This window comes from Leuciscus leuciscus, assembly GCF_965113295.1.
Source record: "Leuciscus leuciscus genome assembly, chromosome: 20".
NCBI classification, from domain to species: domain Eukaryota; kingdom Metazoa; phylum Chordata; class Actinopteri; order Cypriniformes; family Leuciscidae; genus Leuciscus; species Leuciscus leuciscus.
The window spans coordinates 20,861,009-20,884,269 of record NC_138744.1 but is presented as its reverse complement, the minus strand read 5'-3'; the positions used below and the strand labels follow the sequence as shown (position 1 = coordinate 20,884,269).

The 23,261-nt window shown below is 39.9% G+C and overlaps 2 protein-coding genes and 1 pseudogene across 6 annotated transcripts in view; 2 read left to right on the top strand and 1 right to left on the bottom strand.

The window, feature by feature from the left end:
• The window catches only part of rxrbb (retinoid x receptor, beta b), a gene marked incomplete at its 3' end in the record, with an annotated part of 29,356 nt that extends 28,530 nt beyond the window's left edge, over nucleotides 1-826 (bottom strand). For 3 of the 4 annotated variants that reach the window (XM_082150011.1, XM_082150013.1, XM_082150014.1), the window contains exon 1: nucleotides 688-826. The remainder of the gene's footprint in view (nucleotides 1-687) is intronic. The other variant, XM_082150012.1, reaches the window with a different exon arrangement.
• A 456-nt stretch (nucleotides 827-1,282) lies between these two features.
• LOC309484363 (macrophage mannose receptor 1-like) lies at nucleotides 1,283-7,867 on the top strand (annotated as a pseudogene). The gene is made up of 6 exons (XR_014211706.1): nucleotides 1,283-1,409; nucleotides 3,117-3,492; nucleotides 3,764-4,103; nucleotides 4,820-4,851; nucleotides 5,014-5,302; nucleotides 7,115-7,867. The product of XR_014211706.1 is annotated as a macrophage mannose receptor 1-like (transcript).
• Nucleotides 7,868-8,019: 152 nt separating this feature from the next.
• Nucleotides 8,020-14,950, top strand: LOC309484686 (macrophage mannose receptor 1-like). The gene is made up of 5 exons (XM_082151031.1): nucleotides 8,020-8,535; nucleotides 8,675-9,034; nucleotides 9,254-9,592; nucleotides 10,673-10,783; nucleotides 11,732-14,950. The coding sequence occupies exons 1-5, from the start codon at nucleotides 8,508-8,510 to the stop codon at nucleotides 12,118-12,120; spliced, it is 1,227 nt and encodes a 408-aa protein (XP_082007157.1). The 5' UTR covers nucleotides 8,020-8,507; the 3' UTR covers nucleotides 12,121-14,950.
• Nucleotides 14,951-23,261: the final 8,311 nt, after the last annotated feature.

The window sequence follows — 23,261 nt, the reverse complement described above, 5'->3', positions numbered from 1 at the left end:
TCTCAATAAACTAAGAAGCAGCATAGCTAGACAGCATATTGGACAATAATGGGCGAGTTCGAACGTTATAATATCAGTTACGTTATATGATGCCCTACAATGCAGTCTAGGTAGGTAGCTCACTAGATTCAAAACTTTGAACACGCCCATATCTCCCAAAATGCTGTCTAGGTAGGCAGCTCACTAGGTTTTGGGATGCAGCCTAAATCTGTTCCTTATAATCACCCCCACCAAAACTGACACTATCAGCGCTAATGTCTGCCAACTCCTTTTATAATTGATATTGTATGGCTAAGAGCGAAAAAAAAATGTCATATGCCCATTTTAACACGATAATGGGCGTTATTTTGATGCTTCTAACAGCATTTGGATAATTTATTATGTAGCACGCAGCACTGAGTGAGCGCAGCTAACAACGGCTAACGGGCAGTTTATGATTAAAAGAACACCATTTGGTCCACCCTTATCATTCTTAATACCCTGTTCAAAACGGATAAATGACACTGTTTACAAATAATTATCATTTTGTGCAGCATACAAACCCTTGTATGCTACAACACAAATGGCGAGGCGAAATAATACGACAAGCCCGTTAGCTTAGCCTAGCTCGTCCAAGTGTTTGTTTGTTTTTCCGTCATTTTTACAGAAGTTTGCAGAGTTTATATGAGCATATGTACTCATTCTCACCTAAGAAACCCCGAATCCTCCAACAGCAACGATGTGTGTCCTTTAAAGCATCGTTTCATCTATATTTTACAGTTTAAGCTATAAATGTTTGCATCCAGACAAATACCTTCTAAGTCAAGCCTCCTAGTGGACACCGAGAGTCTGTTCACATAAGAAATATATGCAAGCAAATAAATAAATAAACAAATAATTAAATAAATGTACACGCTGAGAACTACATGTTCTTTTGATTTTTAAATGTGATATTTAGTCTGAACACTTATTTGGAATCACATAAATATTGTTATTTAGGGATAAAAAAGAATAAAATAAAATAAAAACAGTTGGCACAGTAGGCTATAAGTTACCTATATTTTATAAAAAATGGTGATTGCCTGGGACCTGATTCAGAAAGGAGGTTAAGTGAAAATGCTGAGTATGTCAACCTTGAAATTAGGGAAACTCTTGGTTTTTCTTACGTTGTAAATGCATCTTGATTTAAGAATGTTTAGATATTTTGACTGGAAACAACAAGACAAAAAGGCTAAGTAAGAAAAGCATTTTTTTGCAGTGCAGTACATTCATTTAGTGCGCATTTTTCTATATAACATCGGAGATGCAGAGCACATTAGTAAGGCCACTGTATCAGGAAAGTGCCTCGTTCTCACACTTTCTGAGAGTTTTTGTGTTGTCCTGGACACAAACCTGTCGAGGTCCATCAGAGGAGATTCACAGGATTGCAGGTCAGTGGTGGAGAAATGAGGCTAATCTGATAAATTATGTTCACTTGATAACATCTTGCTGTGACCTCTGGAAGTAACCTAATAAATAGAATTTCCTTTATGATTTCAAGTGTGGTTGAATGTATTGATGACACACATAACGTAATCCCATCATCACACCTTCCGAAAATGAACGCATTGGCCGTGAGACACACGCAATTCAACCAGTTCACACGCTCACACGCCACACCGTGTATTTCTCACGCTGAAAAGGCAATGCCAACCAAGTTGTCCTGCAAGCTTTATATATAACGTTGTATACGAGGCGCAGGCACAAAGTGAAGTTTCCTGCCGCCAGCACGTATCTCGGCCAGATTGCGTTCGTTACTAGGCAACATAGATGCGCGAACACACGGAAGTTGACGGAACATTCTCGGCCACCGTACGTTCGTTACTAGGTAACCAACAACATCGCGCGAACACACGTCGTGATGGAGAAGGTAAATTGGAAGAAAGCTCGTCTAACATTTTTAGGCAAGAACATTTAATATATAGCCCATCGTATACATTATTATTGATGCAGTCCAAAACTCTACAACTACTTTGCAACCAGGCCAGAAGCTTTGGCTCAGTTTGGCTAGCTTACGTTATCTGAAACTAAGGGAAATGTCTATTAGGGCTCCTCTCCTAACCGCATGTGATCTCACTCCAAGCTTTTGATAAAGCTTGAGAACCCTGCTGTATGGAATGGGAGGATGCCAGATGGAAGGGTAGAGATATATGCCGTAACCACCACAGCTGTTAAATGAACACAAATTATTCACAATTTATTTGGTCATTTTTATTTACTACAAATACAAAAGCAACAGTAATTCTTTGCCTGTTGGATTTTAATATTCTTCCAGTATTGTGTATCTCCTTTTAATCTCAGTGGTGGTGCTGGTCCAGCCTCTGTTGGTGGAGTAGTCAAATGTTAATTTCATTAGCCTAATTAAAAAATGTAACAGGTTGGATTAGAGAACATTTAATTATGTGAAAAGAGCATTATACAAGATGGAGTGGAAACATGTGCGGCACATTGAAATAGACACTAAATTATATTTAATATGTCAAATGTTTGTAAAGTAATGTAGCCTACAGCCATGAACCTTTTATGCTTAAAGATTTAACTGATTGAATTAAAGTTGTAATGGTCATTTTTAGTTGTCACGTTCTTTTTATTTTTTTTTTATTATTTTTTTTTGCCTGTGGGATACCATGCAAATGAGTATTAGTTCAATAACTTACCTTCCTGTCAGTTTTCACCTGATAATATAACAGTTTGACTTTTGTGTCAGATAAAAGGAGGACAACAAGGCTGTATGGACCATGTTTTACTCACACACTGAGCTCTGTGTTGCTCATGAGATTTCTCCTTGTTGTCTTTGGTAAGTGTTTTAAGTAAACATGGATGTAGATTTTATGATTTTATGATATCTTAAAAAGGATGACACAATTTACAGTAGTTATTGGGCTTTCTGTTGAAATGTGAATTTAAAGCTTAAAATTGTAAATTAAAATGATTTATTTTAAATAGTTATAAAAATAAGCTTGCTTTTATTTTTCACATGCAAGCGTGTTTTCAAGTGTTTGTAGTGCTTTGCATACCCCAAATTACAGTCAATGTGCTGGCACTTTTCTTTGTAAATGCATTAATCAATCAATGTTTATCCTATATGTTCTCCGCAGGGCTTTTGGCCTTCACTTCAAGCCAAATATCTCACCAGTATCACTTCATAAATATCAGAAAGAACTGGACTTGAGGCTCAGAGATTCTGCCGTGAGAATTACACTGACCTGGCGACTGTGAATAATGCAGACGAGATGAACAGCTTGTTCAAAACCATTGCGAATGTTTCGTTTGATGTGTATATTGGACTTTATAGAAGTGAAGTGTTCAGATGGCACTGGTCCCTGCCAGACAGTTACAGTGAAGAGACGTTCCAAAACTGGAAAGATAAACAACCAGATGTAAATAATAATGAGGGCTGTGCTGTAATGGACAACAGTGGGAAATGGTTTAATATTAGCTGTGACTCACAAAGGCAATTTGTATGCTTTGATGGTAAGAATTTCTATCGCACTTTTGTCTGTACATTGTATTTATAGTTTACTGTGTAGTTTGTGGTAATGCATTACCATACCACTGTTTTTATTTAATATAACAGATATGTTAGTATCTATAGTATACTATGTTACTAACATAGTATGTTAGTATGTTAGTATCAGATTACAGTTTTATACCTTTGTAATCTGTTATAAAAGTGCAACATTGCACCCTTTTATTTTCTGACATTAACAGCAATTAGAATCTTTTTCTTGTCATGTGTTTGTAGCAACAGCCGATGCCAAGTATATTCTGATTGAGGTGAACAAATCCTGGAGAGAGGCCCAGGAATATTGCAGAACCTTCCACACTGATCTAGCCAATGTCAGAAACTCCTCAGAAAATCATTATGTCAAGATCACTGTAAAAAAAAAAAGATGTATGGATCGGACTATTTAAAGACCCTTGGTCATGGTCGGATCAGAGCAACTCTTCTTTCTGTTTCTGGAATTCAAGTCAGTTAAGAAACATCAGAAGAGACCAGGACTGTGTTTCAGTGATGGTGAATCAAACAGGAAAATGGAAAGATTACCAATGTAACACCACTCAGCCCTTCATCTGTCATAGTGGTGAGTTCATCCTTTTTTATTTAGCAGCCTTTAAATCTGCTCAGAAATCTATTTACTTAACCTATAAATGCATAAATGTTTCATCAATCATTATTCCATATTTGGGTCTTTAGCGACCCGGATCTATATCTAACACTGATGGAAGGGTTCAGTTTCAGATACCATCATCACTGTCCTCGTCAGAGCTCATTTCCCATTCACCATATCATATTCACGATCTCAAACATATTCTCAAAACTATAATTTTCAACATATTCAAAATCAATATTCAAGCTTCCTTACCGGATCCACCATCAAGTGACAGTGACACTAATATTTGACTCCATACTGTACTTTCTCTGCAGTAAATCACAGAGCCATTCCAAGTCTTGCTGATGAATTCCTATTCTTTTGTTTTCTGCCTGCGGTAACTATGAGTGAAACGTCACTTCATCATTGTGTATCAGATATTGACACCTTGTAGAATAAAGGTGAATTGCACTTATTCAGTCATCAAAGCTTAAATTCCTGTTGTGCAGAAAAAAGATACTTACACTGTTACACACCTTAGTTCGTTAGAGACCCTAGACAATATTTCCAAAAAAAGATAATGAGAAAACAGGCATTCTTTTATGATTTTATTATATTTTTCTTGTTATATTGTTTATAATGAATTGATTGAGGAATACTAAGAAAGTTGATGTCTAACTTTAAAAAATGAATGAGGCGGAGGGTAGTGAATGACGTACCGGGTCACCAAAGACCCGAGGTAAGTATGCATCTAATCTGCCTCCTTTACGGATCTGAAGTCTCAATCAACCACTGAACCAGGTACATTGCTAGCACCAACATTAAAGGGATAGTGCACTCAAAAACACCCTCATGTGGTTCCAAGTAGAGCTGCATCATTTGGGGATAAAATCTAATTGAGATTTTTCTAATAATTTTTTATTTGTTTATTTTTTTTATTAATTTTTTTTGTGTGGAAAAAAGCTCCAGGTTTGCTGTTTTTGTTTGTAGGGCTGCACAGTATGGCCCAATTATTATTATTATTATTAAGGCAAAAGCCTTAACTATGCAATTTATTAACCAAAAGATTCTCACCCACAGCTACTCCTGCAGGAACAACAAAACAGCACATATACCAGCTCAAAACACAACTGAGGGTGAAAATACAAGCAGTCAACCAACACAAATACTGACTACAGGTCCAGAGCAAGGTGAGAGATACACTCACTGGGAATATTTTTTATGCTGTTACTAATACGACAGTAAAAAAAAATGTGTTATTGTTTGTATCATTAATTTGCTTGTGTGCCTGTTCCAGACAAAACTCTCATTAGACTGATTGTGCATTAGTGGTGGGGATTTATCAGTTACTATTTCTGCATATTACATATCCCAATTGGTAGCAATAAGCGATCATCTTTATGAGAGTTACTGAATGATTCAACCAATTCGTTCAAAAACACAGATTTATTCAGGAACAAGACATTGTACCAGTTATTTCTGCTTCATTAGGAACTGTTTTGTTGATGAGCAAACACAGATGCAGTAACAATATTGCATCTAAAATGTAAGTTATTAATATAACCTTTTTGCTTATTTAACTGTTGTATCACACTCACTTATGGCCTTAATCACAGTTGTGGACCGACCACAACAACTGTACTGTTGCTTACACTCTTAGAAGAAAAGGTTCTATAGAACCTAAAAGGGTTTTGTCAGGTGCTTTATATAGAATCTCTTAGGGGTCAAGGGGTAATTTTATGGATTTAGTTATAATTAATTAATTTTGTTTAAATTAATTTTTTTACGGTACACTATGTAATTTTTGGCCCTCTAGCAGTTAAAAAAAACTGCATGCATTTTGCGTAAGACAATTTTTTTTTTTTTTTTTGCTCCGGCTCTGTGTGACTGTGCGGATGAATATGGTTCTTTCTCATAACTTAAAAAAGAAAGAAAAAATGATCCTACTGCTCATAAACATTCACTCTAGGCTTAAGAGATATAATTAGTTTATATGAAAAGGATCTCAAGCCGATTAAGACATTACTGTAGCTTTACCCATTAAAAGACACGGTACTTTCTTGAAAATAAATTCCTGCACAGCGCTAGAACAACCAGAATGAAATGACCCTTCACAATAGATAATGCTTTACAATGAACTCTGTTGGAGAGCTGCATATGGCAATTTATCTGTTCAATAAAAACTAATAGTAATAAAAACTGCATCTCTGTGTCACTTTTACAACATTTCAAATCCCGCAGTTCTTGCCATCTCCTAAAAACCAAGCCAATGTTGATTCTCATTTTATTACGAGCTCTGCCCCGTTCTCTTTTTGCCAGCAGTCTCTCCTCTGTTTGGCATTTTATTGAAACGGGTGATTCCCTGGAGGTTGGAGATTTAGCGTTCTCCATGTCAACTTTTCTCTCTTGTTGTGACAACTAACCTATGCCACTCCATACAAAGTAGTCAGAGTAACTTTTCTCTATTTACGTATATGACGAGACACGCATGGGTGAAATATATACACGTATAATAGGCTTACCATAGTTAATCAGACTAAGACAAAAACATATTTTGGAAGGACTGATGACTCAAAAAAAAGTTACTTAGTGCACCTTTCATTTTACATCAATGTTATGAATTTAACAGCTCATAAACATACTTTATTTCAAGAAGAAGAAAACATTAAACATGAAAGTATTATGCAGTAATTTTTACTTGTACTGAACCTTGTTGGCATAAAAGGTTCTTAAAACTAAGTTCTTTATAGAACCCAATTGAACCTTAAGAGGCTTACACTGTTTATTATAAATAATAATGTAACTCTTATACATGCCTTAAGCCTTAATCAGACACATTTTGTAAATGATAGATACATCATGATTAATACTCTAGATTTAAATGTAGGCTATTATATTATACCATTTTCCTTATTTTTTACTTGCTTATGGCCTTAAGATGCAATCACTTCTTCCACATACGACTCTGTATAATCCATATTTTTTGTCTAATCATTCCAAAGATAACTTGATTCTGGTCCGTGAGAACCTGACGTGGACTGAAGCTGTGAGTTACTGCAGAAAGCACCATGTGGACCTGGTCTCCATTCACAGTGAGGAGCTTCAGAACAGGGCAGCGAGAAGAGCCATCCAGGCCTCCACTTCTCATGTATGGCTGGGTCTCCGTTACACCTGCACCTTCAACTTCTGGTTCTGGATAAAGAACAGAGAAGCAGGCTGCTACCAGAACTGGGCGTCTGGCCACGGGCCACGTGGTCATGAGGAGTGTGGGCTGTCAGGAGCTATGGAGTCCACTGGAGGGCACCGTTGGTTCGGGAGGCCAGAGAGCGAAAGGCTGAATTTCATCTGCCACACATGTGCAGACTGCCAATTATGTACTGATGCAGTTTAACCATAAAGAATGATGGAAAGCTATGAAGATGCAGTCAAAGAGAAACTTCTTATTTGATCCTAAACATGTTTATTGGATACTGCAAGCTTCACGTCATTCCAATGACAACAAAAACAATTCCAACATTAAAAACTGTGTTATATTTAATTCTCATCTTCTCTATGAATTCATGTATTTTAAAGTTTTTTTCTTTCATTCAAAGTTGGATAATGCACAAGATAATGCACTTTTTATTATAATTGGTGAATAGTCAGCAAATATGTGATCTGAACAGATTAAGCCTCTGTCTTCATGCTTGTACTGAACATGGTTGTAATATTTGTAATAATATAAATACACAATAAATATCGTAATATGAATCATATTACAATTTAAAATATTGTAATGTTATAATGAAATTGTAGTATTGTACTAATATATGATCAAGTAGCTTGTTGCAGAACATAATGTAAATTGGTAAATGTTAGACCTTCTCTCACAAATGTATTTAAATGTTTCATAGGAAGTAATGGCATTTATTTTGTTGTATCATGAGGTAGTGTGACGGAACGTGGTATATAAGTACACAAAGACGAGGAATAATACCAGGAGATAGACTTTAATAACAATACTCTGGAAACAGGAACAAATGCAGGAGTAAATCACACGTTAACGAGAACTGACAAACAAAGGGAGAACTGAAGGCTTGTAAGCATGAACAAACAAAAGGAACTAACGAGTTAATTAACAAGACACACGTGAATATAATGACTAATTAAACAGACTGAGGAAAACTAGGTCACATGACAGAACCAAAAACACAATGAAAGAGGGAACAAAGAACATACATGTTACAGATAGTTTACATTAGAGGATCAACAACTCTTGTTTGCTTCTTTCAGTTACAGGAACAGGTGTGTGGTTTTCATTTACTTATCTAGATCTGTTCATTTAAAAGGAAAGAGTGAGTTTAGAACTGTAATATGCTTTAACACACACTGGGGTGTCTTGAACACTGCACCATCATGCTGTCCATTCTCCTTGCTGTCTTGGGTAAGCTTTTCAGTACAGACTTTCTCTCTTGACTTTCGAAACTGCTGATTAGCATTTACTGCTATAATGGACAATGATATGCTTACTTTTCTTTTCAAGGCATTCATTAATCCATGTTTATCCTATATGTTCTCCGCAGGGCTTTTGGCCTTCACTTCAAGCCAAATATCTCACCAGTATCACTTCATAAATATCAGAAAGAACTGGACTGAGGCTCAGAGATTCTGCCGTGAGAATTACACTGACCTGGCGACTGTGAATAATGCAGACGAGATGAACAGCTTGTTCAAAACCATTGCAAATGTTTCGTTTGATGTGTATATTGGACTTTATAGAAGTGAAGTGTTCAGATGGCACTGGTCCCTGCCAGACAGTTACAGTGAAGAGAAAAATAAACAACCAGATGTAAATAATAATGAGGGCTGTGCCGTAATGGACAACAGTGGGAAATTGTTTAATATTAGCTGTGACTCACAAAGGCAATTTGTATGCTTTGATGGTAAGAATTTCTAATGCACTATTGGCTGTACATTGTATTTATACATAGTTTACTGTGTAGTTTGTGGTAATGCATTACCATACCACTGTATTTATAACAGATACAAAATTGCTCCAGTTTTATGAATCTTTGTAATCTGTTATAAAAGTGCATAATTCCACCATATTATTATCTAATATCAGTGGAAATTAACATCTTTCGCTCGTCATTTGTCTGTAGCAACAACCAAAAAGTGTATCCTGATTGAGGTGAAAAAATCCTGGAGAGAGGCTCAGGAATATTGCAGAACCTTCCACACTGATCTAGCCAATGTCAGAAAATCCTCCAAAAATCATGATGTTAAGAAAACTTTAGAAAAAAAAAATTATGTATGGATAGGACTATTTAAAGTCCCTTGGTCATGGTCGGATCAGAGCAACTCTTCTTTCCGTTTCTGGAATTCAAGTCAGTTAAGAAACATCAGAAGAGACCAGGACTGTGTTTCAGTGATGGTGAATCAGACAGGAAAATGGAAGGTTGTTCAATGTAACACCACTCAGCCCTTCATCTGTCATAGTGGTGAGTTCATCCTTTTCTATTTAGCGGCCTTTAAATCTGTTCAGAAATCTGTTTACTTGATCTCTGTAAGTATGCATGTAATCTGCCTCGTTTACAGGCAAAAGCCTTAAAGGGTTAGTTCACCCAAAAATGAAAATTCTGTCAGTAATTACTCACCCTCATGTTGTTTTAACCCCGCAAGATTTTCGTTCATCTTCGGAACACAAATTAAGATATTTTTTATGAAATCTGAGAGCTGGCTCACTCCTTCATAGGCTGCTAGGTAATTGCATCTGCCGGTCCAGAAAAGTTAGTAAAAACATCGTTAAAATAGTCCAAGTGACTACAGTGGCTCAACCTTAAATTTATCAAGCGATGAGAATACTTTTTGTAAAAAAAAAAAAAAAAAAAGAGACTTTATTCAACTATTCATTTTCTCCTGTGTGGGCCTCTGACGTGAGTTCACGAGAGCGCCACGACGCATGTGTGAGAACTGAGAAGATGACGCTCACGATCATTTGATGATTAAGGATATAACAATGGGAAAGTGTGAAAGGTAAGCCATTCATTTTGCGGCATTGGTAAGGCACTTTTATGTTTTCTCGTTGGTTTCTCATGATTCGGACATCCAGGAAATGCACACTTTAAAACCATTTTAAACACTACATCGAGACCCATCTGCATCATCTTCTCAGTTCTCACGCATGCGTCGTGTTGCTCTCATGAACTCACGTCAGAGGCCCACACAGAAGAAAATGAATAGCTGAATAAAGTCGTTATTTTTGTTTTGTTTTTGCGCACAAAAAGTATTCTTGTCACTTGATAAACTTAAGGTTGAGCCACTGTAGTCACTTGGACTATTTTAACGATATCTTTACTAACTTTTCTGGACCGGCAGATGCAATTACCTAGCAGCCTGAAGGAGTGAGCCAACTCTCAGATTTCATCAAAAATATCTTAATTTGTGTTCAGAAGATGAACTAAAGTCTTACGGGGTTGGAACAACATGAGGGTGAGTAATTACTGACAGAAATTTTTCCTTTTTGGGTGAACTAACCCTTTAACTATGCAATTTATTAACCAAAAGGTTCTCACTCACAGCTACTCCTGGAGCAGGAACAACAACACAGCACATACCAGCTCAAAACACAACTGAGGGTGAAAATACAAGCAGTCAACCAACACAAATACTCATTACAGGTCCAGAGAAAGGTGAGAGATACACTCACTGGGAATATTTTTTATGCAGTTTAGAATTTAGAATCTGTTTAGAATTTATTTATTTTTTATTATTGTTTGTGTCATTCATTCACTTGAGTGCCTGTTCTAGACAAACTCTCATTAGACTGACTGCATTAGTGGTGGGGATTTTTCAGTTACTATTTCTGCATATTACATTAAAGTGCCGTGACATGTAGCCAAGTATGGTGTCCCATACTCGGAATTTGTGCTCTGCATTTCACCCATCCAAGTGCCTTGTTCAATGGCACCTCAGTTGTGGGTAATGAGAGTGGAAGAGAGCGCTGTTCATTAACTGAGACTCAAACCCGTGACCTTCGGGTTACAAGCCTGACTCTCTAACCCTTAAGCCACAACTGCCCCAGTAGGCACTGAATGATTCGGTCACACTTTATATTAGGTGTCTTTAACTATGTACTTACATAAAAAAATAAGTACAATGTACTTATTGTTTTCATATTGTATTGCAAAACTCTTTAGCTGCTATTGAGGTGGGATACGGGTAATGTTAGAGACAGGTTTGGTGGGATATGGGGGTGTAATTAAAGAAATGACAGCTGTAATTACATGCAGGTTTATATATATATATATATATATATATATATATATATATATATATATATATAATATATATATATGTGTGTACAATGTAAAAAACATGTAGGCTATGTACACAATAAATGCATTGGTCCCACTTTATATTAAATTAATCATTTGATACAATGATTCAACTAATTTGTTCAAAAACACAGATTTATTCAGGAACAAAACATTGTACTGGTTAAGCAAATGTTGATAAAGTAACAATATTGCATCTAAAATGTAAGTTACTTAATATTTAACTGTTGTATTACACTCGCTAATGGTCTTAAGAACTTAAGAGGATCTTTTAAGAAACATTTTTGTCAAACTATTCCAAAGATAACCTGATTCTGGTCCGTGAGAACCTGACGTGGACTGAAGCTGTGAGTTACTGCAGAAAGCACCATGTGGACCTGGTCTCCATTCACAGTGAGGAGCTTCAGAACAGGGCAGCGAGAAGAGCCATCCAGGCCTCCACTTCTCATGTATGGCTGGGTCTCCGTTACACCTGCACCTTCAACTTCTGGTTCTGGATAAAGAACAGAGAAGCAGGCTGCTACCAGAACTGGGCGTCTGGCCACGGGCCACGTGGTCATGAGGAGTGTGGGCTGTCAGGAGCTATGGAGTCCACTGGAGGGCACCGTTGGTTCGGGAGGCCAGAGAGCGAAAGGCTGAATTTCATCTGCCACACATGTGCAGACTGCCAATTATGTACTGATGCAGTTTAACCATAAAGAATGATGGAAAGCTATGAGGATGCAGTCAAAGAGAAACTTCTTATTTGATCCTAAAAAAATGTAATGGATACTGCGAGCTTCACGTCATTCCAATGACAACAAAAACAATTCCAACATAAAGGGCCCTATTTTAAAGATCTGAAACGCAAAGTGTCAAGCGCAAAGCGCAAGTAATTTTGTGGGCGGGTCTCGGCGCTGTTGCTATTTTCCCGGCGGGATAAATGACTCTTGCGCCAGGAGCAAATCTAAAATGGGTTGGTCTGAAGTAGCTTCATTATTCATAGGTGTGGTTTGGGCATAACGTGAAATAAACCAATCAGAGCGTCATCTCACATTCCCTTTAAGAGCAGACGCGCTTTTTCCAGAGCGGATTGCTATTGTAATGGCGGATTTGCCAGGCGCGCGCCAGGAGCGGTTCACAGCCAAGGAGAGCAACGCTCTCGTCACGGCCGTAAAAGAGAGAAGTTACATTGAAATGGAGAAACCCACCCAAATTAACTTCGGTTAAACAGGCGTATGATAATTTGGGTATATGTGTAAGCTAGATGTATGCTTTTATAATAAATTGTCTGTCTGTCTGTCTGTCTGTCTGTCTGTCTATCTATCTGTCTATCTATCTATCTATCTATCTATCTATCTATCTATCTATCTATCTATCTATCTATCTATCTATCTATCTATCTATCTATCTATCTATCTATCTATCTATCTATCTATCTATCTATCTATCGTAATAATGTATGATTTGCAAAAATGAAAACTGCTGCTTCTAGATGAGAGAATCAAAGTGTATTTTGGCCAAGCATGCGCCCTTAAAATAGCATATGAATAACATGCGCAACGCGCCACTGACTTTAAACAATTTTTTCCTGGTTAGTGGTGCAATTGTTTTCTAAACCTGCAAAATAGCAAGAAGGAACGTTTGCGCCGGAACACGCCTCCTCTTTGCGCTGAACCGCCCCCGGGAGCGCAAGTGTATTTCCTAACTTACCGACGTGCTTCTGTGGAGGGAAAAGTCCGCTTTGCGCGGGTGCAAAATAGGAATGATGCGTCGGTGTACAAAGTCACTTGCGCTGGGTGCAAGATAGGGCCCAATAACTGTACTATATTATTTCTCATCTGCTCTATAAATTCATGTATTTCAAAGTGGTTTGTTTTCTTTTTTGTTTGGCTTTAAATCAGAGGGTAACACTTTATAATAATGTTCAGTTATAAGTCATTTATAAGTTATCAGATAATGATAAACTAATCATTTACAAAACATGATACGTTCATAAATGATTAATGTGTTATGCTAATGATTTACAAATGTGTTTTCATTTATCTTAAATGTGTAAATCATTAAATAAATCAAATAGATCATTAGTAGATGGTTGATACGTTATTAGTTGATACATTATTTATGCCTTATAAATCATTGAAGTAGGCTATACACCTCAAAAATGTTTTAGTATTATATCAATATATCAATGGTTAATCATGGACACATGATGAACAAACCGTTCAGTATATCATTTATTGATTTATTAAGTTGTAAGCTGGTCTGTGTTCAAAAGCACAAACATGCAGGTATGCTAAAGCAGTATTTTGAAGAAGAGTAATTTATTTGTTTTCAAGCGGTAGACATTTATAAATGCCTTACAGTCAGGTGATTCCAATGGGTTATGTTAAATCCTTTCACTCATCAGCGCAGACTTTGGTTCTGTGTGAAGTGTGTGGGATCTAGTGATAATATGAACCGGTTTTACCTTCCACTGCAGCTTACATCAGGTACACAGCATTTAAAGACGCCATGACATGCGTGTAAAAGAAGACGGCTATCTGCACCCTCACCAGTCAGCACTTACACTTCAGTACAAAGGGTTTATCACCTGTTATAGACGTGTAAATACATTAGACAATAATTTACAAAGCTTTTTTGCATCCCTTAATCTAAAGTGTAAACTATTCATCACTTGTAAACAGAGATAACAGAGATATAAAGTCCGGGTTCAGAAAGTAACAAGTCCTCCTCAGTATTTAGTTCCAATCACCTGGATTTGCTAATTAGCACAGTATTTCAGCCAGGAGATAGAACTAATTAGTGAAATCAGCTGGCTGAGTTCATGGGTGTAATAAATATATGGCAGGACTTTTACTTTCTGACCCCTGGACTTTACACCTCTGCTTGTAAATGTGTTACACATAATTTGTAGATCTCTCTTATTTGTTACAAAATACAGTATGTGAATGTGTAAATACAAGTCATTTACAACACTTTCTGGAAGTGAAAATTTAACATAACCCACTGGAATCCCTTGACTGTAAGTGTCACATTGTCAGTTTGTTTTGATTTCTGTTCTGATCAGTGTTTGGTTAGTCTGTTAATTAGTTCAGTTCTGTCTTCCTCCGCCCCCTGCCTGCAATTAGATCCTGCTGCCTCCATTGCTGCAGCCATTTGTAACATTAAGACATTTACAAATGTTTATCTGCTTGAAAAAACAAATAAATGACTCTCCTTCAAAATACTGCTTTAGCATACTGTACCGGATGTGCCACTAAGCATAGCGACGTGCCATTGGCTTCTGTGCGTCAGATGCCATGTCGCTTAATGTTAAAGGTGCTGTATGTAATTTTTTTCACTCTACTAAAGCATAAAAATACCATAATATGTTTGCGTATATTGAAGAAACATGCTAAGTTCACATACTCGTTTCTCTGAAAAACACTTCTACAGCCAGTTATTTTACTTTGAAATGTGTGTTTCCAGGCTGGAACATTTGTTTTTGTTTTGGTCTGTATGATAACTGCATGTTGCCAATTTTCATTGTCATTTGCGCTCGTTCCTGTTGTGTGTGCTCATACTGGCAACCCGTGTCGTCCATTCTTACAGACTGCACCTTTAATACTACTACTGTGAAGCAGATGTGCAGCAGATGGAGCAGGCTTCTGACTAATAGGAGCATTTTCTTAAAGCAGCCGCATTCATCTTCTGGAAAGAAAACAACTAACGACTCGATTAGTTGCAACTGACATTTTTCAGACAAAAAACAAACAAACAAACGAACAAACATATTTTTGTGCTTTTATGTTGACAAAATGGATGATGAGGGAGAGCAATCCCTAGCTGACAAAACATACACAGCTTCATCTGGTAGGAGAAAACGAAGTGATATGGACTCATTTGACTGTTTGCAGAACAGAAAAAAACAAAGGAGGTGTGCAACCTGCGCAAAACAATTAGCAGAGGGGAAAGATACCAAATATCTGAATACATCTGTTATGCGTAAACACTATTTACGTTGCATTTCAAACACTCTATTGCCATATCACCAGCTCTGAAGCCCAGGCCTTCTCAAAGCACAGAACCATGCACCAGTGCTGCCTCTTCTCCAAATATGAAATAAAATGCTGCTATCACCCTGCTGCTATTAACATTACCTATGCCATTGGTGAAATGATTTGCAATGATTTATTGCCATACTTATACCAGTCAAGACGGGATTCATTTGCAGGCTCAAACAACAGTTTGACTGAATAACAGGCCTAAAAAATGCAATAGAAAAACATCTCCTTATATGGCAAAGCAGAGCGCAAAGCTCACGCACCGGGAGAACAGCAGGGCGCCAGGCAGAGGGGCGGTGGCGAGATTGCACGCTGATGATAGTTAATAGACTGGAGTGGGAAGACGGGACCAGTGAGCTGTAACCCAGCCGGCAGCAGAGAGAAGGCCTGGAGAGATCGACAGAAGATGATGCACAAAAGAAAACAAACAGGGAAAACAACTGGCACTGGAGCCTCAAAACAGAATTGAACAAGACACGACTTGAGTTAAATATTAACAGGCTGTGTTGAAGCGTAGCGGGAAGCAATCACAACAACCTGGCACAAGACAGATGACACAAGGAGAATAAATAGGGGAATTAACAAAGAAGGTAATCAATAACAGGTGCGGGTACTGAGCAGGAAGTAAAATCAAATGGGGAAACAAATCAACCACAATGACAGCGGAGATCATGGCGAACTGTCAAAACAAAGCCATGTGCTCCGAGACAACAAACCACACGGACAACGAACATAAGGAAAAGAAAAAAGGCGAATCAGACCGGTGGAAAATGCTGGCTTAAATAATCTCCTCAAAGTTGTTGCACCTCACTACAAAATACCTTCCCGTACTCACTTTTCTCGTAAAGTTGTCCCAAAAGCTAAATGCAGAGGTATGTAAATGAGGATTGCAGTGCTGCCAACATTCAGGAACATCTTGATAAGATGCTGCATACTTGCCAGACAAGGGCGAAGAAGACATTCTCAGTGGGCTATTTTGTGACTGATGATGCTGGCCTATGGTTTTCATACTGAAAACAGATCTTGATTCACGGTTTCAGTCAGTATTTCACGACCCGACTGGCCCATAATTCAAGGCAATGCTTTTGGACCCCAGATTCAAAAGAAGGCCCAAATATCTTTTTCAGCAATGCATATTTTAGCAGGCTGAAGGAAAGTGTTTCCGCTTAAGTCGAGCATGAGATGATAGAGAGCCAGCCAGCTGCTTCATCAACTACTACTGATCCAACCATGAATGAGTCAGCTCGATCTGTTTTGGGGTGCAATGTCAACTATGACCCAGAAGAGCAGCAATCCAACTTACCGTTCCACATTTCAGATGACTGCCAGTGTTGCCATATAATGCTACCTCAGTGAGATCTGCTCTGTGTCACTGATATCAGATCCAGTAGCAATAAACAGGCAGCTAAAAATCCTGCACCGACACATATTGCCTTGAAAAACGTGACCATTTTCTACAAGTGTCTCATCCAAACGGCTTTTCACCACAGCTGGAGACATTGTTTTTCTACATCGGTCAAGACTTCCTCTATGTCTTTTGATTCAGCTTGCATTTACACATTTTCAAGAAGTTTCTGATGCATTAACATGTTTTAAAACTGAATCTGCTTTAAGAATCTGTATTTAGAAATGAATGTACTCATTTCAAATGTTCAAATGTTTTTTGAATGATAAACTTTGCAAATTTCAGTGATATTTAGAAATCAAATAGAAAAATGTGACTAAGTTAAGGACTGAGGGTCCGTAATTTAGGTTTAATTTGTTCAGATTTACATTTATGCATGTAACATTTATTTAGGCAGTTTTCAACTACTGAATACTTTCTTTCAACTTCTGTTTTTTTTTCATTAACATCTTGTATTGTTTAAATTAGAAGATATTTAAAGAAATGTATAATTATAATAAAAATAATAATTTATTACGTTATACAAGGTATATTTGTTAAACGACAACAGAATTTTGTTCTGTTTTTGTAAACTTTTCACGAACTTCCGGGTTAAGCCCCGCCCACTTCCGGTTTCATCCGAATACAGCTACAGAATAAATAATTTTGAGATTGTTACAGATACAGATACTGGCTCCGCTGCACACCCTTAGCATGCTGATAAGATGTAAGTTAATAAATTATTTTTTTTATTTTTTTTTGCCCTGTAAACACCCATTTGCAGTCTATTGTCCAATGTCTGGCGAGGAGAACTGCCCCATTCATGTTTCTATTGTTCTCACTTGATGAACCTTTTACACCTCTGTTGGTATGACATTTATCATTATTCTTTTGCTTGTATTCAGCCATTATTCACCTTTATTCTGGCATTACATGGCTTGCCCACAACACTTTGATCCCGCTATACATTATTCCACCTATTATCTGAAGTATATACTTGGGACCTTATGAGAATTATTTTAACAAATTAGTTTATGGAATAGAATAGCTCCTGGAACAACAGGCGCATTAGAGCTACAATTAGCATCAAACTACATAACACAATTTAAAAAATGTATATTACGCTTTTACTCAAAATTCACTTTCAACCACCATCGAGTGTTTGTATTAACTTCCGATCGCGATCTAATGTGGATTTTAGTCATATAATGATGTTGAAATATGCTATGTTAGCCTTTTATATGCAGCTAATCACTACGTCCATTCTTAATACGTCGCTAACTCAGTTAGCTGGATTTGATTGATGACGATTTGGCATGATCTGTTACAATGCAGCTCTAGCCAGGGAAGATTAACTAAAGGGAAGCAACTAAAGGGAAAATTTCAGTGTCTGAAAAGTCTGAGGGTTGCATCTGACAGGGCCTGCAACATTATTGTTGCAAGTGCCATACTTCACAACATTGCCACCATCAGAAAGGAAAGGACCCCTGTGGTGGAGGTGCAGCCTGATGATGACTTCTAGCCAGTGCACTTGGACCCAACCTAGTGTAAGAGCTGCACAGGGCAGAATTGTGGAACACCATTTTTGAAAAGTGTTTAATAAAAGAGAAGACCTAATCCCTTGAGAGTTTTATTTCAATTATTCTTTGTAAAGAAAAGTAATCAGTTATCAGTCATCTTTGCCAGTAATCAATCATCTTTTGCCTGCAATAAGAGATATTGTTATGTAAGGTTAACAATAGTACTTCAAAAGTTCCTTTTGAAGCAACTCTTAGAGGCAGTTTTTTCTTCGTTAAGTGGTCAAGTTCTATTTCTACGGAGCCCCTAAACCTAAAGGGACATGGTGGTGGAAAAAAATATTAATGGGAGAAAAAAATATTTTTCAAATCTTTTGCCTTCTCTTGCTCTTGCATCTCCTTCGTGAGATGCTTTGCGTTTTAGTTTGAAAACTTTTGCATTCCCTCACAAAGATATATGCGTTCCCTCGTAAAACTTTTCATTCCCTTGGAAAACCTGTTGTGAGTCCAAGTTCAAACACTATGAACAGCTCCATGTTAACGTACGGAGCTGTCTGAAACACTGCCAACAGGATATCAAACAGGAAGTGTTTGTCCGAGCTCACAACAGGTGTTGCGAGGGAACACAAAGTTTCGCGAGGGAATGCAAATATCTTTGCGAGGAAATGCAAAGTTTCTCGGGGGAACGCAAAAGTTCTGCGAGAGAACCCGAAAATTTTTTATTCTCCTATCCCAAATTTAGGGGCTCCGTAGAATCCTGCAGGCATCCCTGTTTGCACCATAATCTAGCATAAACTAATCTCTGTCGGACAGTGGCCCTCCAGAAGCAGGATTGGACACCCTGTGTCCTTAGCAGACAGATTTTACAAAAGTTTGTTAAATAATGCATAAATGGCTGTCAGGAGTTAAGGAGTCTACTGGGGGCACCGCTGAGTTGGGAGGCCAGAGAGCGAAAAACTGAAACACTGTAAAAAAAAAAAGAAGAAGAAAAAAAAAGAACGCTGTTAAAAAGGACAATTTTTTAAAGTAACATACTGTTTTCCATTAAAACAGTAATATAATGCAGAAAACAATGCATTCTGGCCAATAGTTGTCATTTCCTGAAGCAAAATATACTGTAAATTAACCGCAAGAACTGAAAGAAGAGAAGAGCTATGTCATGGTCACCAGCTGGGGTGCCGTTAAGAGCCACCAGGGGGCACTCCATCACAGACTACTGTCAGTCCCATCCAAGCGGCAACCTCCCCGCCTCTCTCTTGAAACCAACACGGAAGTGAGTTAAACTGCAATTCATTGACTGGCCGCTTGAGGCTGGCTGCACAAGTGAGTCAAATCTGTATCTCCCCCATGTTAAAATTACCAACTTTACAGCAGAAAAAAACATGTTTACAGCCTGGTTCTCTATGTGGCTTTGGTCTATACAGCTAATTTTGCCCTTCATAACAACTGTGAGGGGGGTGAATTTTTTTATAACTCATCTGTTTAGTTGATTAATATTTAAAGTTCTGCATAATTAAGGGTGTGGCCACTTGAGTGACAGGTGGATTGCCGCTGATGTCAATGCTTTGTCTGCTGTTACTAGCCGTCACTTCACCTCAGCATATGTTAGCTGCTGAACTTGCCATCTCTGCAGTGTTTTGTGTTTTTTTCGGGATTATTTCATACAATTTAATACACCCATTACTTCGCCCACGGCTCAGGATTCCGTCGTTGTCGTCGAGTATCGTTCGAGAGAACAACCAGCGTTGTATTTCAGTTGTTTTCCTTTGTGAACATGCACTAATGGATGTCTGACAATTTCGTTGCTTTTTTGGAGTTTTCAGATTTAAAAACGTCAATAAAGGCTCGTTCGTTCTGCTCTCACGGAACAGATAGATTATAATATGCTTATGTACCGTCAGGTGAAATCCTGCAGGTGTCGGCGCTTTCTCCGTCCATGCAATAAATGCACATCCTTGAATGAGCGCGGGTTTTCTAGCGCATTTACTTGAACTTCATAGGCAATATATCTATGGTTTAACCCATTTGAGAAGCGGCCAAAATCAGAATTTAAAATGGACTGAATAAGCTCTCTACGAACTTGACGAGCGATGCTGCGCTGACGGACCATAGACTATAAAAAAAGAGTGACTGACATGTATGCACATAAATCACTGTCACACACACTCTCTCAGAGTAATATTAAGTTACTGCATAATACATTTTCAACTAGCAGAATAGTACAGAATCACGATACACAGTCTCACTTGTAGCCATGTCTTTTAACTATTATAATATTTCGAAGGGCAAAAATAGGAACTTTTAATTGGCTTTACATCATGAACTGTCACTTTAGTGCGAGGCCCTGTGCAGTCGCAGACTTGGTACTGTCAGTAGCATAAGCTAACTCGATCACGTCGAGCTAGGTGGGCGTGATTTCAGATAGCCAGGCTCCTCAGCCTCTTTGCCCATTTTCTGTTATCCGGGAGTGACGCAAGGCCAAGATGGGTTTCCCACTTTAGGCTTCAAAAATGCTCTTCAGAAAACTACGGGTGACATCACGGACACTACGTCCATATTTTTTTACAGTCTATGGTCCCATCATGAACTGTAATACCCACAACCCATTGCCTGGACTCATAATGCCTGATTACGTCCACCTGTGTCCCATTACCCTTGTTAACCCTGTCTATATATACCTGGTTCCCTTTCAGTTGCTCACGTTCGACGTAACGTCGACGTGACGACGTAATTGGGATCACTTCAGGGAGCCCTATCAACTTCGAGTGTCTACAGAACGAGCCAATGAACGTTGGCGTGCGTGAATCGCGTCACGCGCCCCCGCCCCGCAGCGCGGGTATAAACAGGAAGCGGGCGCACGCACACATTGTCTTTCACTTCGGAGCCGAGCTTCCGTGAGACTTCTGTCAACGAGAATTCAGCGCTTTGAAGACTTCAAAGGAGATCTACTCTCTGCTTGTAGTGTTGGTGTGACGGCGCGATCAGCGGTGGCCGCGAGCATTGCAGCTTACAACTGCTGTTTTCACAGCACTATTGTTTGTGTTTGTGTGTGTGTGTCAGTTCGGTGGGCGTTTCCCCTGTGTGTGGTTATTCACACCGCGGCTACCCCTGGGTGCCTCAGCACTAAGAGAGTGTTTTTCAATCTTTTTTATTTTTACTAAAAGAGCAACACAAGCGTGACCCTGCATCTTTTTCAAGATGTCATTCCGCTTGTGCGTTTCTGGATGCCGTCGTACCCTGGCGCCAGCAGATGGCCACAATAGTTGCATCTCGTGTTTGGGCATTCAACACGCTGAGGCAGCTTTTGTGGATAGTTCATGTTCCCATTGCGGGAATATGACTATCTCAGCGCTTAGATCGAGACTCGCTTACCTCAAGGGAGGTGCAGTCCCCTCGCCTATGCCCCGATCTAGTGTTTATTCTGCCCCGCAGAATAGACCTACTTCGGTGCATGACCAGGGTGATCTGAGGATTACCGTGAGGGCTTCCCCGTCGAGTCAACCTCCGCGGGCCCCACACGCCTCACAAGCGCTGCTGCCATTGGAGTCCCTTAGTGAACGTCTTGGTCCTTCTCCGGAACGACCAACCGTTTCCTTTGGGGCTCCAGCTGATGACCAGATGTCGATAGCAGCATCGGAGGGGGAGCTTCAGTCCTCTGGAGATAACGACTCGGCTGCGTTGCCCCTCTCGGGGCGTGTAGCGTTGTCCGAGACCGATCCAGAATGGGCGGCTATGCTTTCCCGGGCCGCCGAGAAGGTTGGGCTTGCGTGGAACCCTCCACCATGTCCCGAACCTTCTCGGTTGGACGATTGGTTTCTCTGGGCGGGCCGTGCTGGTTCTCAGTGCGCCGCCCCGGTACCTTTCTTTCCGGAGGTGCATGAGGAGCTTTCTAGGACGTGGAAGGCACCGTATAGTGCCCGAAGCCGTTCTAGTGGCTCCTCCCCCCTCGCCACCCTCGACGATGGGGCAGCTAAGGGGTATGTAGATATCCCCCCAGTGGAGCGGGCAGTCGCGATGCAACTGTGTCCGGCGTCCGCCTCCTCTTGGCGGGGTAATCCACGCCTCCCGTCCAAGGCCTGTAAGTTTTCGTCCGGTCTAACGGCGAAGGCTTACAAGGCCTGTGGACAGGCTGCTTCCGCCCTCCATGCCATGGCGCTCTTGCAGGTCCACCAGGCCCAGGCGCTCATGGACATGAACAAGGGTGGTTCTGACCCAGAGCTCTTCCGGGAGCTCCGTGTGGCAACCGACCTCGCCGACGAAGGAAACCGCACGTTCAGTCGGTCAGGCGATGTCCACCTTGGTGGTCCAGGAGCGCCACCTTTGGCTCAACCTGGTGGATATGAGGGACACCGATAAATATGCCCCTCTTTCCCAGGTTGGGTTGTTCGGCGACGCGGTCGAGAGCTTTGCCCAGCAGTTCTCGGCCGCTCAGAAGAAGACGGAGGCCATCCGGCACATCCTGCCCCGGCGGACTGCTGCTGCTCCCACCCGTCCGCCGGCCGCAGACCCTCTGTCTACTCGTCGCCGAGGTCGGCCTTCTGCGGCGTCCTCCGCTCCCGCTAAGCCCCAGCAGCAGCAACCATCTAGGCCTCAGCGTGGAGCAAGCCGTAGGAAGCCGACCCCGCCCGTCCAGGCCGCTGCCAAACCAGGAGGCAAGTGACGGTGCAAACGACCCTGAGACGGGCGGCCCAGAGGTGGATCAAGTTGTTCTTCAGGAGATGGCGAAGGCGCCACTCCTTCCCCCGGTGGAGGGCCGGGCGGAGAATCTTTTGTTTCCTTTTCTTTTTGTTCCACAACTGACCCACGGGCCATGCCTGGTCACTCCCGAGCCCCTCTTTCATCGCCAGCAGGCAGCAGTGGCTGTGTCCTGGACGCACTGACGCCTCCGCACACTCACTCTGCCCTTC

Coding starts and splice junctions, on each gene's coding strand:
- LOC309484686 (XM_082151031.1), top strand. CDS start 8,508: ATGCTGTCCATTCTCCTTGCTGTCTTGG. Junction 9,035..9,253: donor GCAATTTGTATGCTTTGATG/GTAAGAATTTCT, acceptor ATTTGTCTGTAG/CAACAACCAAAAAGTGTATC. Junction 9,593..10,672: donor GCCCTTCATCTGTCATAGTG/GTGAGTTCATCC, acceptor TCTCACTCACAG/CTACTCCTGGAGCAGGAACA.